The sequence below is a fragment of the Sturnira hondurensis genome, unplaced genomic scaffold, assembly GCF_014824575.4.
Source record: "Sturnira hondurensis isolate 20B ecotype Veracruz unplaced genomic scaffold, ASM1482457v3 Scaffold0021555, whole genome shotgun sequence".
In the NCBI taxonomy this organism is placed as follows: Eukaryota; Metazoa; Chordata; class Mammalia; order Chiroptera; family Phyllostomidae; genus Sturnira; species Sturnira hondurensis.
This window is the reverse complement of record NW_028094186.1, coordinates 4,197,695-4,210,618: the sequence shown is the minus strand read 5'-3', so window position 1 is coordinate 4,210,618 and position 12,924 is coordinate 4,197,695. Positions and strand designations below refer to the sequence as shown.

The 12,924-nt window shown below is 52.3% G+C and overlaps 1 protein-coding gene across 14 annotated transcripts in view; it reads right to left on the bottom strand.

Moving 5' to 3' along the window:
- The window catches only part of HSPG2 (heparan sulfate proteoglycan 2), a 96,349-nt gene extending 94,136 nt beyond the window's left edge, over positions 1–2,213 (bottom strand). For all 14 annotated transcript variants that reach the window (XM_037032969.1, XM_037032974.1, XM_037032975.1 and 11 more), the window contains exon 1: positions 2,074–2,213. In XM_037032969.1, coding sequence (XP_036888864.1) covers positions 2,074–2,136 — 63 coding nt within the window. In that variant the 5' untranslated portion in view covers positions 2,137–2,213. The remainder of the gene's footprint in view (positions 1–2,073) is intronic.
- Between the last annotated feature and the right edge of the window lie 10,711 nt (positions 2,214–12,924).

Genomic DNA, 12,924 nt, shown 5'->3' with positions numbered 1-12,924 from the left:
CTCATGGATGTGAACTGAAGAGCAGAAGAGAGAATGAGCAGCAGGCAAGGAGGAGTCCAAGGCTTGTTGGGGCACTGGGGCACTGGGGCACTGGCTAGGAACCTGATTGTCACTTAAAATGGACCCCTATTTGATAGATTTGAAAACTAAGGCTGAGAGAGGGGAACTTGCCCCCGATCACAGAGCTGAAAAATGGCACAGCTGGGATTCAAACTTGGGTCTGTGAGCCTCCAGAGGCCAAGCTCTTTCCAGGCCTCCACCATTAACCTGGGGTGGGATAGTGAAGGCTTTGATGTGGTCACTGAGAAGGCTCTATAATCTCACAGGATGGGAGCTGCCTATATTCGGATCTCAGTTCTGGGAAAGCACAGACAGGGCCTGATCTTGCTCACCCATAAACTGCAGCCCGGGGTGCACTGGTGCACAGTAGGTGCTTAGCAAATATCTGCCCAGTGGGAGTGAATGAACCCTGAACTTCTGCTGTCCCCGGATGCTGCTCAATGAAGATGTGTTGAATGAACATGTGAATGACTGGCTGCCATCCGGGAATTTCTGTGCAAATTCCTCTTGCACACTGCAAACAACTCCATCTGGCCCCCACTCCTGCCACTGTAGAACCCAGGCATTCAAGAGCCCCTCATCAGTGGGCAAAGCTGGGGGAGGATCAGAAAAGACAGGCAGCCCATGTGCTACGTTGGTGCCTACCTTTTAGAAAAGTGAACATCAGTGTAGGGAGTTGCAAGTTCAGATCAAGACTGGGGAGCAACTGGATGGGCCCTGCTGTACGTGTTGGGGTAAGAGGCTGAGAAAGAGGGTTAAAGAAACTGCCCAGATTGAGGGGTAGGGGGGGGGCAAGTAGGGGAGGTATTGATGGGTGGGGCATTAAGGGGTCAGGTCTGGGCTGGGGGTTAGCAAGTGACTCAGGAGGGCAGAGGTGAGAGGGAGCTGGCAAGGCAAGGAGAGGGAGTCTGTCACTGGGTAAACACTGGCCGGCTTAGAAAAATCCCTCTCTTGGCTCTGAGAACATGGAGGCAGGAGCAGGGACTGCCTCAGACCACCTCAAAAAGGGTGGGGATGGTTCTGTGGTTCCCCACAGCAGGCCCAGCTCCCCAGATGTGCCCCCGCCCACATCTGCCACCAGCTCCCTGCCCATTGACCCCACCCCACCCTCCTGGAGTTCACTCAGGTCCTCAGCGCCTCTCCTGGCCAAGTATTCTTATCCTCTGCAGGGGCCCATCCAAGCTCAGAGCAGGGGGCCAGGCTGTAGGGGCAAGAGTCCCCTGCACCTTGAAGACCTGGGGAGAGGAAAGCTGAGGAAGCAGATCCACGGAATATCCACCACGGAACAGGCCTAGCACCAGGCACTTTCCTGAGCATTCCATCCAGTCCCATCAGCCACCCTTTAGCTATGCACTTGGAGGCCACGCATTTTAAGTTCCATTTAGGCATGTGGGCTGGTCTCAGAGAATTTAACTAGCTTGCCCCAGGTCACACACTACTCAGTGAAGAGCAGGGATTGATTCAAGAGTCCTGGGCTGTAGGAATCCCGGGCTGGCAGTGTTCACACAACTCTCAGTTGTGTCCTGAGAGGCCCTTTACTTGTGCCTGCCTGGTTACTAGCTCCCCAGGGGGAGAAACGCTGGTCAAGTTCCAGTGAGGGCTGATGGGGTCTCCATCACCACTGACTGCCCCTTTTCCAAGTTGGCACAGAAAGGGGTGCCCTCCCTCGCCCAGCCAAGTTCGCACCCTGCTCAAAAGTTTCTCAGCCTGGTCAAGAGTGGCAGGCCGAGCCATGACTAGTGCGACTAGGAAACTCGGCAACGTGGCCCGGAGACCCACAGGCTCCCACGCGGACCGGCCCCGCCCACGGCCCCACGCAGGATTCCCCTGGGTGCCCCTCAGGACAGCCCCATGACGGAGGGTGGCGCTGGACTGTGTCGACCCTGGGGTCCCTGACCGGCGCCGCCGTTCCGAACCAGAGTCCCAACCGCGCAGCTTCGGCGCCCCCGCCAAGTTGGCGGGCGTGGCGAGTAGGGCCGGAGTGCCCCCGGTCCCACCGCCCCGCACACTTACCATGAGCAGCTGCCAGTGCAGCAGCACGGTCAGCAGCAGCGTGCCCGCTGCCCGCCGCCCCATGGCCTGGCCCGCTCCGTTCACTCGCAAGCTCGGCGCCCGCCTGCCCGCCCGCAGCCACCCGCTCGCCTGCCTGTACAGTCCTCCGGACGGCGCGGCCCGCTCCCGCCACCCCCACCCCGCCCGTCGCCAGTCCCGCCCCGCTCTGCCCCGCCCCCGCCAGCCCCCGCCCCCCGGCGCCGGGCCCCGCCCCGGGACCGCCCCGTCGGGGGCGCCGGGCCCCGCCCCCGGGCCGCGGGCGCCGCAGTCCCGAATCCGCACACCAGCCAACTGGGCCTTTGTCTGGGCCCCCAGCCCTCTCCGCGCTGGCCGCGGCCCAGGCCGGCTCCCCACCAAACCCGGCCTGGAATATGGAGTAGGACGGGGGCCGGGGCCCTGCCTCCGTAACGCACGCCGCTCCTGCACGCCCCCATCGGCTACTAGACCCCTGAAACCACTTCACACCCCTTCACACTCCACAAACGGAGCATGCCCCACGGGCAACCCTCCAGAACCCTCCAGAATTCCACGCGCTCACACACGCACCTTTCACACATGCACCTGAGCAAGTGCGCACGCACTCATTCCACGTTTGGCTCACGTGACACTTTCACACTCATAACTTGCACATACTAACACTTTCATCTGTTACCCGTGAACACTCAGCACATTTTCACACTCTGGCACCCAACTTTCACTAATAGTCTTCACAGACTCAAAGGAACACTTTATCTTGCCCTGGATGGTGTAGCTCAGTGGATTAAGCACGGGCTTCAAACCAAAGGGTTTGACAGTTCGATTCCCAGTCGGGGCACATGCTTGGGTTGCAGGCCAGGTGTCCCCCCACCCACCCCCCGGTGGTGGCCATGTAGGAGGCAACCACACAGTGACATTTCTCTAACTCTCTCTCTCCCTTTCCCTGTGTAAAAATAAGTACTTTCTTAAAAAAAAACACTTTATCTCGTCAAAACTTTCACTTTTGCAGGTGTCACAGCGGACACTTCTTACACACTCAGCTGTTCACATTCATATTCCCATTTTTTACACAGACTCACGTATGTGAACCCCAAGACACGAAGCATAAGGACATATTTTCACACGCAAATTCCTCACTGGCGCTCACAGTTCACACACAGGCCAACATTTTTTTCATGTGCACATTGGCCTTTGTTACATTTTCTCACATCCTGACCACAGTGACTTACAGTAGGTTCAATATTAAACTGCCCCCGACACATGCCACTTTCACTCACAGACCAACTTTGATTCTCATAAATCACAGCCACAGTGCCAGAGGCACACCAGCTCACACACCCAGGCCCAGACAGACCTGCCAAAGCCCCAGTCACAGATGCTTGGATGGTAAATCACAGTCCCTGATGAGCCACATTTGACACAGGCCCACAGACAGCACACGCGGCCATGCCACCAGGCCGTCCCGCCACCCTCGCTCAGGATTCCTCTCTGCGGGAAAATTTCCAGGGCAGCCTGGGCTGATGGGTGGAGAGAAAACCTGTGTGTGCGCGTGTGTATCTGTGTGTGTGGCTTAGAGGAAAACCTTCTGAGTAATGACAGAGGGAGGAGAGTGAAAACTGAAGTTTCCATTGTTTCCTCGAGAGTTGCTAGGTTCCGGAGACTCATGGCTGGGTTTACAGCCAGGAGCGAGGTGAGCTGTGGACAGAAGGAAATGCCCGGTTAATTGGGCGGCACCAGGCCTGGCTCCGGAAGGCGTGTTCCCTGTGAGAGCAGCCTGCCATCTCCCATGCACTCTGAGGCCTCCTACCCAGGCACCTGGGGGGTGAATGCTGGCACCCTGACCCCCACCACAGGTAGATGCCCCACCTCCAAAAGATGGGGTTCTCCACCATGTAGGGCATATTTCTGGGGGACCAGCTCAGAGCTGTACAGGGCAGAAATGACATCCGCAGTGGTTGGGCTGATCTCCCTGAGTGTCCCCCAGATGCCAGGCACAATGCTGAATAAGGTCTTTTTCTGATTCAGACAGGGAGATTGGGGTGGACAGTGGAAGGACTCCAGATTTTCATGTTCTTTTTCAGTTTCATGGAGAATCTGGATCCATCACCATGCTGTGCAAACTTGGGCAAATTATCCAACCTCTCGATGCATCTCGGTCTCATCATCTCGAAAAGGAGAATAATCCTAAAATGTCCCCCACAGTGTCAGTATGAGGATTAAAATGAATTAGTGTCTTTTTGGAGGGCGGGGGAGGTGGAAGAAGGCATAAGGGGAATAAGTGGTAGTGGAAAAAATACAGTAAAAAGTAAATGATTGAAAATAAAAATAAAAATTTAAATGGCCCTGGCTGGCGTAGCTCAGTGGATTGAGCCTGGGCCTGCGAACCAGAGGATCGCAGTTCGATTCCCAGTCAGGGCACATGCCTGGGTTGCAGGCCAGTTCCCAGCAGGGGATGCATGAGAGACAACCATACATTGATATTTCTCTCCCCCTCCCCTTGCCTTACCCTCTAAAGATACATTTAAAATTTTTAAATGAGTTAAAATATTATTTTTAAAAAGAAGAGTTTCAGGCATATCACAATCACTAAGTAAGTGGGGGTTAGTTCTTAGTAGGGTAAGTGGTAGTTCTTTCTCTTATCACTGTTTCTGGGTGAGCTTCATATCTCAAGAGGGAGACACAACTCTGCCCTTGGGCAGTGGGGGGCAGGGAGACTCTGACGTGCTGGAAGAACAGCCTCTGCACCCAGCATGTTGCTCCCAGTCTGAAGGCCAGAGGCAACCCCCACCCCAAGGATCTCCAGGCTGAGTGAAGGCCTACAGCCTTGTGCCGGAGCACTCCCTGTCTGATGAGGAAGGCTACAAAATTCCACTAACTTCAGAGCTGGCGGGTGGCCAGCTCTGGTGGCACGGCTTTTCCAAGGCCTTGCCCGCCTGTGGAGGTCAGCGCCCATGACAAATCGCATTTTGTGAGCTGCCTCAGTGTCTGTTCCCTACCTCGGGCCCTTTAAGTCCCAGAACTTTGGCTTCTTGGATGATTTGCTCATGAGCAAAGGGAAAAGGGGAACAAGTAACCCTTTGTAGAAATTTGGTCAAGACGAAACCCAAGCTATAAGTCTTGCTTCCGAAAGGAGGTTGGGGAGAGTGATGGTAAAGCTGGCTGCAGACGGGAAGGAGTGGGGCTGACGCAGAGAGCAGGAAAATGTGGCCCGTCTAGAAAGTCTTCCAGAGAAACTCCACCCACCCTGAGAATTGGTCATCCACCTATTTATTCTGCATCCTCTCTCCCCACTAAGGGATCTGGCCAGCTCTGTTTTAGTTTGCAGCCCTTGGTATCTTTAGTAAATGTTCTCAAGTTGCTTTGTTTAGGGCCTGGCTATCTCCTCATTTGGCTTCGAAGGGGAGCAGAGGCAGGGCCTTCTGGGCTTTGCTGAGCCCGAGAGGCGCCTATAATTGCATCCTATGTACTCATAACTCCCAGGGCTCAGCACACTCTTTAGGAAAGGAAAACTCGTCTTGCACAAGGCTCCTGAGATAAGGAGAGGCTACAAGAGTTTTTATAGGCAAGAGCAGCCAAACACTCTGGCTTCTGAGAAACAGGAGATGACCTCTGAACCAGTAGCCAGAGTCTCTGAGTCACCTGCATACTGCTCCAAAATTGACAGGACTCAACTTCTCCTGGCTTCCATTCCCGCTCCGATTCCTGTCTCTGCCTCGGACTCTGTCTCTGTCTCTGTCTCCTTTCATATTTCTTTTTTTTTAAGATTTTATTTATTTATTTATCTTTAGAGGGGAAGGAGAGAGGGAGAGAAATATCAATGTATGGTTGCCTCTAGTGCATCCCCTGCTGGGAACTGGCCTGCAACCCAGACATATGCCCTGACTGGGAATGGAACCGCGACCCTCTGGTCCGCAGGCCTGTGCTCAATCCACTGAGCCACACCAGCCAGGTCCTTTCACATTTCTATATTCATTCGTTCATTCATTCAGGGCTGCAGTGGACAGTTGACCAGGTTGTTCACTGAACGAGGTTACGCAGCCAAGTGGGCCCTGTCGTGGGGCTGTATCTGCCCAGAAGGGGTATCTTTTGCTCATATGAGCAAAAGGCACTCTGTAGGCTAGCTGGGGCCCTGCATTCATTCATAATTAATAAAAGTAAACATCTACTTTGCACGAGGGTTCCAACGCCTGTGTGGAAAAACAGGTGTTGGCAGGGCAAGGATATGCTACTGGGGAGAACGTAGAACAGGACATTGGTATTGAGCGGGAGTGGGGATGGGGGAAAGGAAACAAGGAGATGATGTGCAAAAGAGGAGGGAGGACATCGCTCTAAGTAGGCGGTACAGGCTCCCTTGGACCGGGAGCAGGCTCTGCAGGGCCTAACAAGATACATCCCTGCCCGTTTCTCCAGCCGCATCCCTTCCCCAGCGTGGTCTTTGCACACGCTGTTTCTCTTCGGAAGCTTTTTTCACCCAACACCTGCCTCCCTTCACCCTACTCTCTTTTAGAATTCAGCTCAAACTTTACCATGCAGACCTTCCCCGACCTCCCAGGCTAGATCGTGGCCCCAGCTGCGCTTCCCCATATACCCCCCACCCCCACTGCCCTAGGCTTCTCTCTCATAACATTCTTGACTACAGCAATGATTGGGAAGATCAAGTACTATTAGGAGGCATAATGAGGGCAGGGAGCACGACCCTCTGGTTTCTGTCTTGTTCCCTACTGTATCCTCTGTGAAGGACATAATGTCTGGCATGGAGTTGGCACTTGAATAATTTTCCTTGAATGAAAGAACAAGTTGATTCAAGCACGTCATAAGGCATCAACGACATGGTTTGTACTTGGGGCAAAGATAAACTCCCTTCACCATTCGATCAACATTGAATCTCATTTGATCACTACCATAGTCCTGGAATTACAGGCAAGTAAGTGTACTTTATTACTCCCCTTCACTAGACCAGAAAACTGAGGCCCAGGGGACGAAGTGGCCTGCCTGGTTCACGCAGTCAGCATGTGGTAGAGCCGGGATTCACGCCCGTGACCGTCTGACTCTAGAACCCCTTCCCAACTCTGCCCCTCTTCCCAGGGTTGTTCTCAAGTCTGCACAGGCAGAAGTGTGACTCTTCTGAAAATGGCCTTGGATTTGACCCTCTGACCCCTCCTGATAGCTCCCCACCACCTCTCAACAACCACTTTCTTGCTGAGCTCCTGCCGTGGGTCCCAGGCTCAGGGCAGGGCTCCCATTAACAATTTGCTGGCCAACTACTTTGACTGTGCCTCATGCATCACCGGCTCCCTCAGTTGCTCCTTGGAAAAGGGGTTCCCTGGCCAAGAAGTCTGGGGATCCTGTACCCTTCCCCACACTTTGGCTGTCTCAGGAGACACCAGTGCAGGAAGGTTACTGAGCAGACCTCCAGTCTCCCATCCAGCTCTGTTGAATGCAGCATTCCTCAACGTATTCTAGATAGGAATCTCCCTTGTTTTTGTGGAAAAACCTATTAACATCTCACAAGCCTGGCGTTTCTCATAACACACTTTGCACATACTGCCCCGCCCCAGAGCCTAGCTCCTGAGCTGACCGTAAATGGTTGCTATAATTTGAATTTGTCACTCATGCTTCCTCACTCCCACTGCCCGCCTCCAGGCAGGATGCAATTCTTATGGACCCCACATCCCCCCTCACATTTCTGCCCATATGCCCCTGCTCCGACCATAGGAGGCTTCTGTGCAGGGCCTGTAGCTAGAGCTCCATTAATGTTCATTTCTCCTCATCACTGTGCATATGTGCATTTCGCCTCACGTGATCCTCGGAGGCATATGATTTCATGTTTTGCTTTTCCTGCTTAACGTCCTTCTTAAAAATGCAGTTCTATGTGCCAGTAAAGACCAGGGCTGCTTTAAAACGGCTCTGTGGATCAGCGCCAGTCCCCAGACTGTTCAGTACCAGCATGAGACGAGATAAGAAGTTTGCTTAGAGTGGAAACCGACTGTATCAGTAAGCACTCTGTTTAGCTTAGCTGACACGTTTTTTTCTTGCAACACTCAGTCCGTTTTGGAAACAGCACATAGATTTACATTCTGGTACAAGCTGTTTATTGTAGATGGGAACCATTAACAATTTGCTGGCCAACTACTTTGACTTGCGCTCATATTGAGTTTGCATACAGTATTTCTAATAATTATTTGCTGTGGTGTCTCATTGACATATCATTGTTCATTAATCCTATCTTATTGTTGGCTGTGTGGGCTGCTTCCAGGTCATTAGGATTCATACAACATTGCTATGACCAGGCATGCATGCATCTATGTATTTACTTTCGCAGCTCCTTTGGTTTCAAAGAACCACAAATCTGAGGCCAGAGTGACCTTGGCAGGGTCACGAGTGGCAGAGGCAGGCCTTCTACCCAGACCAGCAGACCTCTGGCCCCTCATTCCTTCCTCCAGCCTGCACTGCCCTTCCTACCCGGCAGATTTTCCATCCCTTTCAAGCTTTTCTTTGCTAGGCTATAAACCTTCTGCAGTGTTCCCACGTGTTGTCTTTCGGAACTTGAGAGAAATCCTTTTGGAATGTCCTGTGCCTTCTCCCTCCAAGTTCCCGGCTTTGTTCAATTGTTCCCAAGAAATTCCTGCCCTGCTGGGAGGGGCCCAGAAAGCTGTGAAGAGCATTAGCCAAAAATGGTGATACCAACTCAGGCACAGCACACGTCTGAGGCTCTTGCCTTGTCCTGAGATTTCAACTAGAAAGAGGGAAGTGTGAGCGCCATTATGGGGGAAGGAGTCCCCCGCTCCTAATTTTATGTTTCTTATGGAGAGCAAGCAGGACCAGTCATGTGTAGACAGAGCAGACAATGAGGAATGAAGTGGGCCTCGGGAATGGGGGAGGGGGTGGGATGGGCTGAGGCTTGGAGGGCAGGTCAGGATAAGGAGAGGTTAGGGGTGGAGTAAAGGGTTGGGAATAGGACGAGCATGTCTCTCAAACACGCACTTTGGTCATACAAAAACCTCCATTTATTTTCTAGGATCTTAGAAAAGCGATATCACACTATCTGTTTGAAAAGGGTCATGTCAGATTTTTTTTTAAGATACAGAAGTGATTCTAATATCATGCACCTATGCCCAATGTTACCAAGTGATGCAGGGCCTGGTGGGTTGGGCAATTGAGACAACAAGTGACCTTCGAGGAAATTTCTCCCTTTCCTTACTATTTCCTCCAAGAGCACGTACCAGGTTAACACTCTCCAGTTCAGGAGACTAGTGTTGGGGGCAGCCCAAACCCTGGGCTTAAATACCACTCCTGCTTTGTCTAATTTACTGCGTGTTTTGGAAGCCAAGATTGACCCTTCTTTCTCTTCAACTCCATTCAATAATTACTAAGGGGGAAAAACAACAACGTGATTTGGATAAAAAGGGCGTTGGCTGAGGGTCAGGGCCTGGGTTGGATCCCAGCTCTGCTCCGTATCAGCTGTAGGAGCTTGATTGAGCACGTCACTTTCTCTCCTGAGCCTCAGTTTCCCCCTCTGCACAACAGGGCACTAACACTGAGCCTCACGGGGAGCCAGGGGCCGAGAGCCTGTGTTTCAGGCCTTGGCAGCATGCCTGGCACACAGCGTGGGTGCTTAATAGACGACGACATACTTCTGCAGGCGTGAAGGACTTTCCCCAGCCACCGTCAGCTGCAGGGACAGCTAGTCTGCTTCTGTACACCAGACAGACAGCACAGCAGGCCCTGACATTGTTCTGCAGCCCACACACCGCTTCCTGTTTACAGGGACCCTGCAGATGCGTGTCTTGAATAGTGGATACGGTGGGTGTCTGTGGCCTCTGCGTGGCCACGTAGAGCAGAAAGTCTTCTCTATTTTCTCGGGACTTGAGCTGAGTGACTGATGGAAGGGATTTGTGAGTAGGGGGTATTTATCCTGAGAAGGCTGAGCCAAGCACAGATCCTTTCCCTTCAGGGTACAACCTAGTTGCCAACCAGTGGTCAAACTTCATTTGAGCACGTACTGTGTGCTGGGCTCTGTAATGACATCTACCATTCACTGGGCACCCACAGTGGGCATTGGAGGAGCACCCACTACTGCCAAGGTGTTATAATCTCAAAGACAATTACTGTTATTGAGGACCTACCCTGCACAACCATTTTTTGAAGAATCACTGTTTTCTATGCACTGTAACCTCCTTTATCACCTCGTTTATACATGACCGCTCCATGGCTCAGTTTCCTCATCTGCACAATAGGGACTTTCCTTATTTAGGGACTTCCTTATTATTCAAGGATAGTACCTTTCTTAAAGAACCAGTATGAGGATTACATGAGTCAATACATAGAAAGCACTTAATGCCTGAGGTATTGTTAAGAACTTAACAAATGTTGGCTATCATCATTATTCATTATTGAAATCTACTGTGTGTAAGATACTGTAATTACCCTTAAGATAATAGTAGTTACCATGACTGAGCACCTACTGGGCACCTTTAATCAACATCAATATAGTAATTGAGACCCTATTGTGAACCTGAACAGGGCTAGATAGTGGAGTCCCCGAGAGCAGTCCTAAGCACGGGGCTTATACTCTGACTGGGGGAACTTGGACCATTTCTGAGGTAGGCACCTCCAGGAGATGCAAAGATGCAAATATGGACTTCAAGCAGGAAGGCAAAGGGTGGTTCGGAGTGGCCAGCTCGGTTTGGGGAATCAGGATGCTCTTGAACTATCTCTTGAGCTGAGCCAAAATGGATCCCCAAAAGTTGTATTCCTATGAATGTTCACCTGGGGAAAGGTCACTGGAAGGCTGAGGACACTTCAGACGAATGCCAAAGTCTTCTTCCTGGGGAGGGAAGGGATGCCAGAGACAGAGAAAGGAGTTGCTGAGCGTTGGGCCCAGGAAAACACGCCCTTGTTCTCCAGAGATGGAATAGCAGTAGAGGTGAATTCAGTGGGCTGGGGGTTCAGTGCCTTCTTCTTTCCTCCGACCCTAGGACCCCTGTGTCATTCTCATGGTAAGGATGTTCAGGCTTGCCACCTTCTCTGCTTGGCCATAGGGCTAGGCTACAGCAGGCCACCTCCCCCAAGAGCCATGGAACCCTGTGGATGTCCAGGTTCTGTACTATTTCAAGGTTAGGCCCATTTCATACTCTGAGCTGCTATTGGCCCTCCTATTTCTAAGGAGACAGGAGAGCTCCAGGGAGAAGCCCGGCTGGGCCTGAAGTTCAGAGCCATACAGAAATGGGCCCTGGGACCTGAAATGGCCCCTGGGCAGCCTGAGTTAGTGACTTAGGACTCAGGAGGCTTGAGTTCTTGGGTGGGGGTAGAGGGCACTCTCAATTCTCAGCTCAGAAGAGATGAAAAATACCAGAGTCTGGGGGCCCGTAGGGACCATCAAAGCTCCCCCTACTCACGTTACAGAAGGAGGAAGAGGCACAGAGAGGGGAAACGATGCACCCAGGGTGTCTGGGCAGGTGAGTGGCGCAACTAGGTTGAAGTCCTGGCCTTTAGAGTCCCTCAGCAGCAGGAGAGTGGACATCTGGGTGCCTGCGTGGCCTGGTTTCTCAGCACCCGAATCAGTTGAGTCTGAAGGTTTACAGCCTTCAGTGGCCCAGGGAACATTTTTCCAGGTATAGCCAACAAGAAATATGGGACCAGCTCATCCTGACCCTCTAGGCCCCGCCTGGCTTGGACAGAACCATTCTTTTCCGAGATTTCCCGGGAAGGGCCATCCTTCCCCCTGCCACATATCCCAAGACGCCTGTTCCAGCACGTCCCACACTGGCCATTGTAAAGTTTTCTCTGTGTCCACCCTAGGCCCTGGTCAGCAAAGGCACATCTTTGAATAAATAAGTATAAAACACTTCAGAACCATGCCTGCTGCTTCATAAGGGCTCCACAGGGTTTGCTATCATCTTCATCGCCATTACTTCTACCTTTCGGCTCCCACGAGGCTGTGTTAAAATCTGTCATCCTGGCAAAAGAAGGGTTTGGCTGGGGATTGGGTGAAAAGAGTCAGTCTGTTTCTTCACGTGGGGGAACCAAGAGCAAGGGAGGCCAGGGACCTCCACAGTGACCCAAGTGAGAGAAAACCCAGAGAATGCGGGCTTGACGTTTAGCCGGCAAATGTTTCTGTTCAGCCCACAGAGCATTGTGACTTTTTTGAATTTGTTGCTAACATAGAAAAAAACTCAGATTCCTGGGTTTTCTTGAAAAGGCAACCACCCATTTGAGAGCTGGGCTTAGACCAGGCATTCCCTCTCCACTCAGACACAGTCTCCACCACTCCCTATTACCACCCCACCCAATTCACCCATTAACTTTTAATGCCTACCCCATAGGTTCTTGAATTTATAATCCCCAGTCCAAATGGCCATTGCCCCTCAATGGAGCCTTGGGAGCAGCATCTTGCCACAGATAATTTATTTTGCACCACTGCCGCCTGATGGACACGTGTCCATTTCGTGGCTGGTGTCGATGTCACCACCAGCTACAGGGTTTGGAGATGGGCTCAGGGTCACTCCAGCCAGAGCGGATCACTTCCCAGAGCCTGGGCAGACGACCTAAAGAAAAGATCCCGTTGCCAGACAAAGGGAGCTCAGGCAACTTTATCCCCGGCCTCTGCGGCAGCATGGGAGTGAGGTTCCGGCTGCGAAGCTGGTGGGAGCAACTTCTGTCCGCAGAGGCATCCTCACATTGCGAGGCCTTGACACCCCTGTGGGACAGCACCATGCAGGTGCTGGTGTTGTGGGAGGCATCCACGCTGGTGCTGGGGTTGGAGTAGCTGCGGGGACAAGAGTGGTCTGGAGGATCCAGGTGGATGGAGTTGATAGCGTGGTCCAGGTAGTTGGC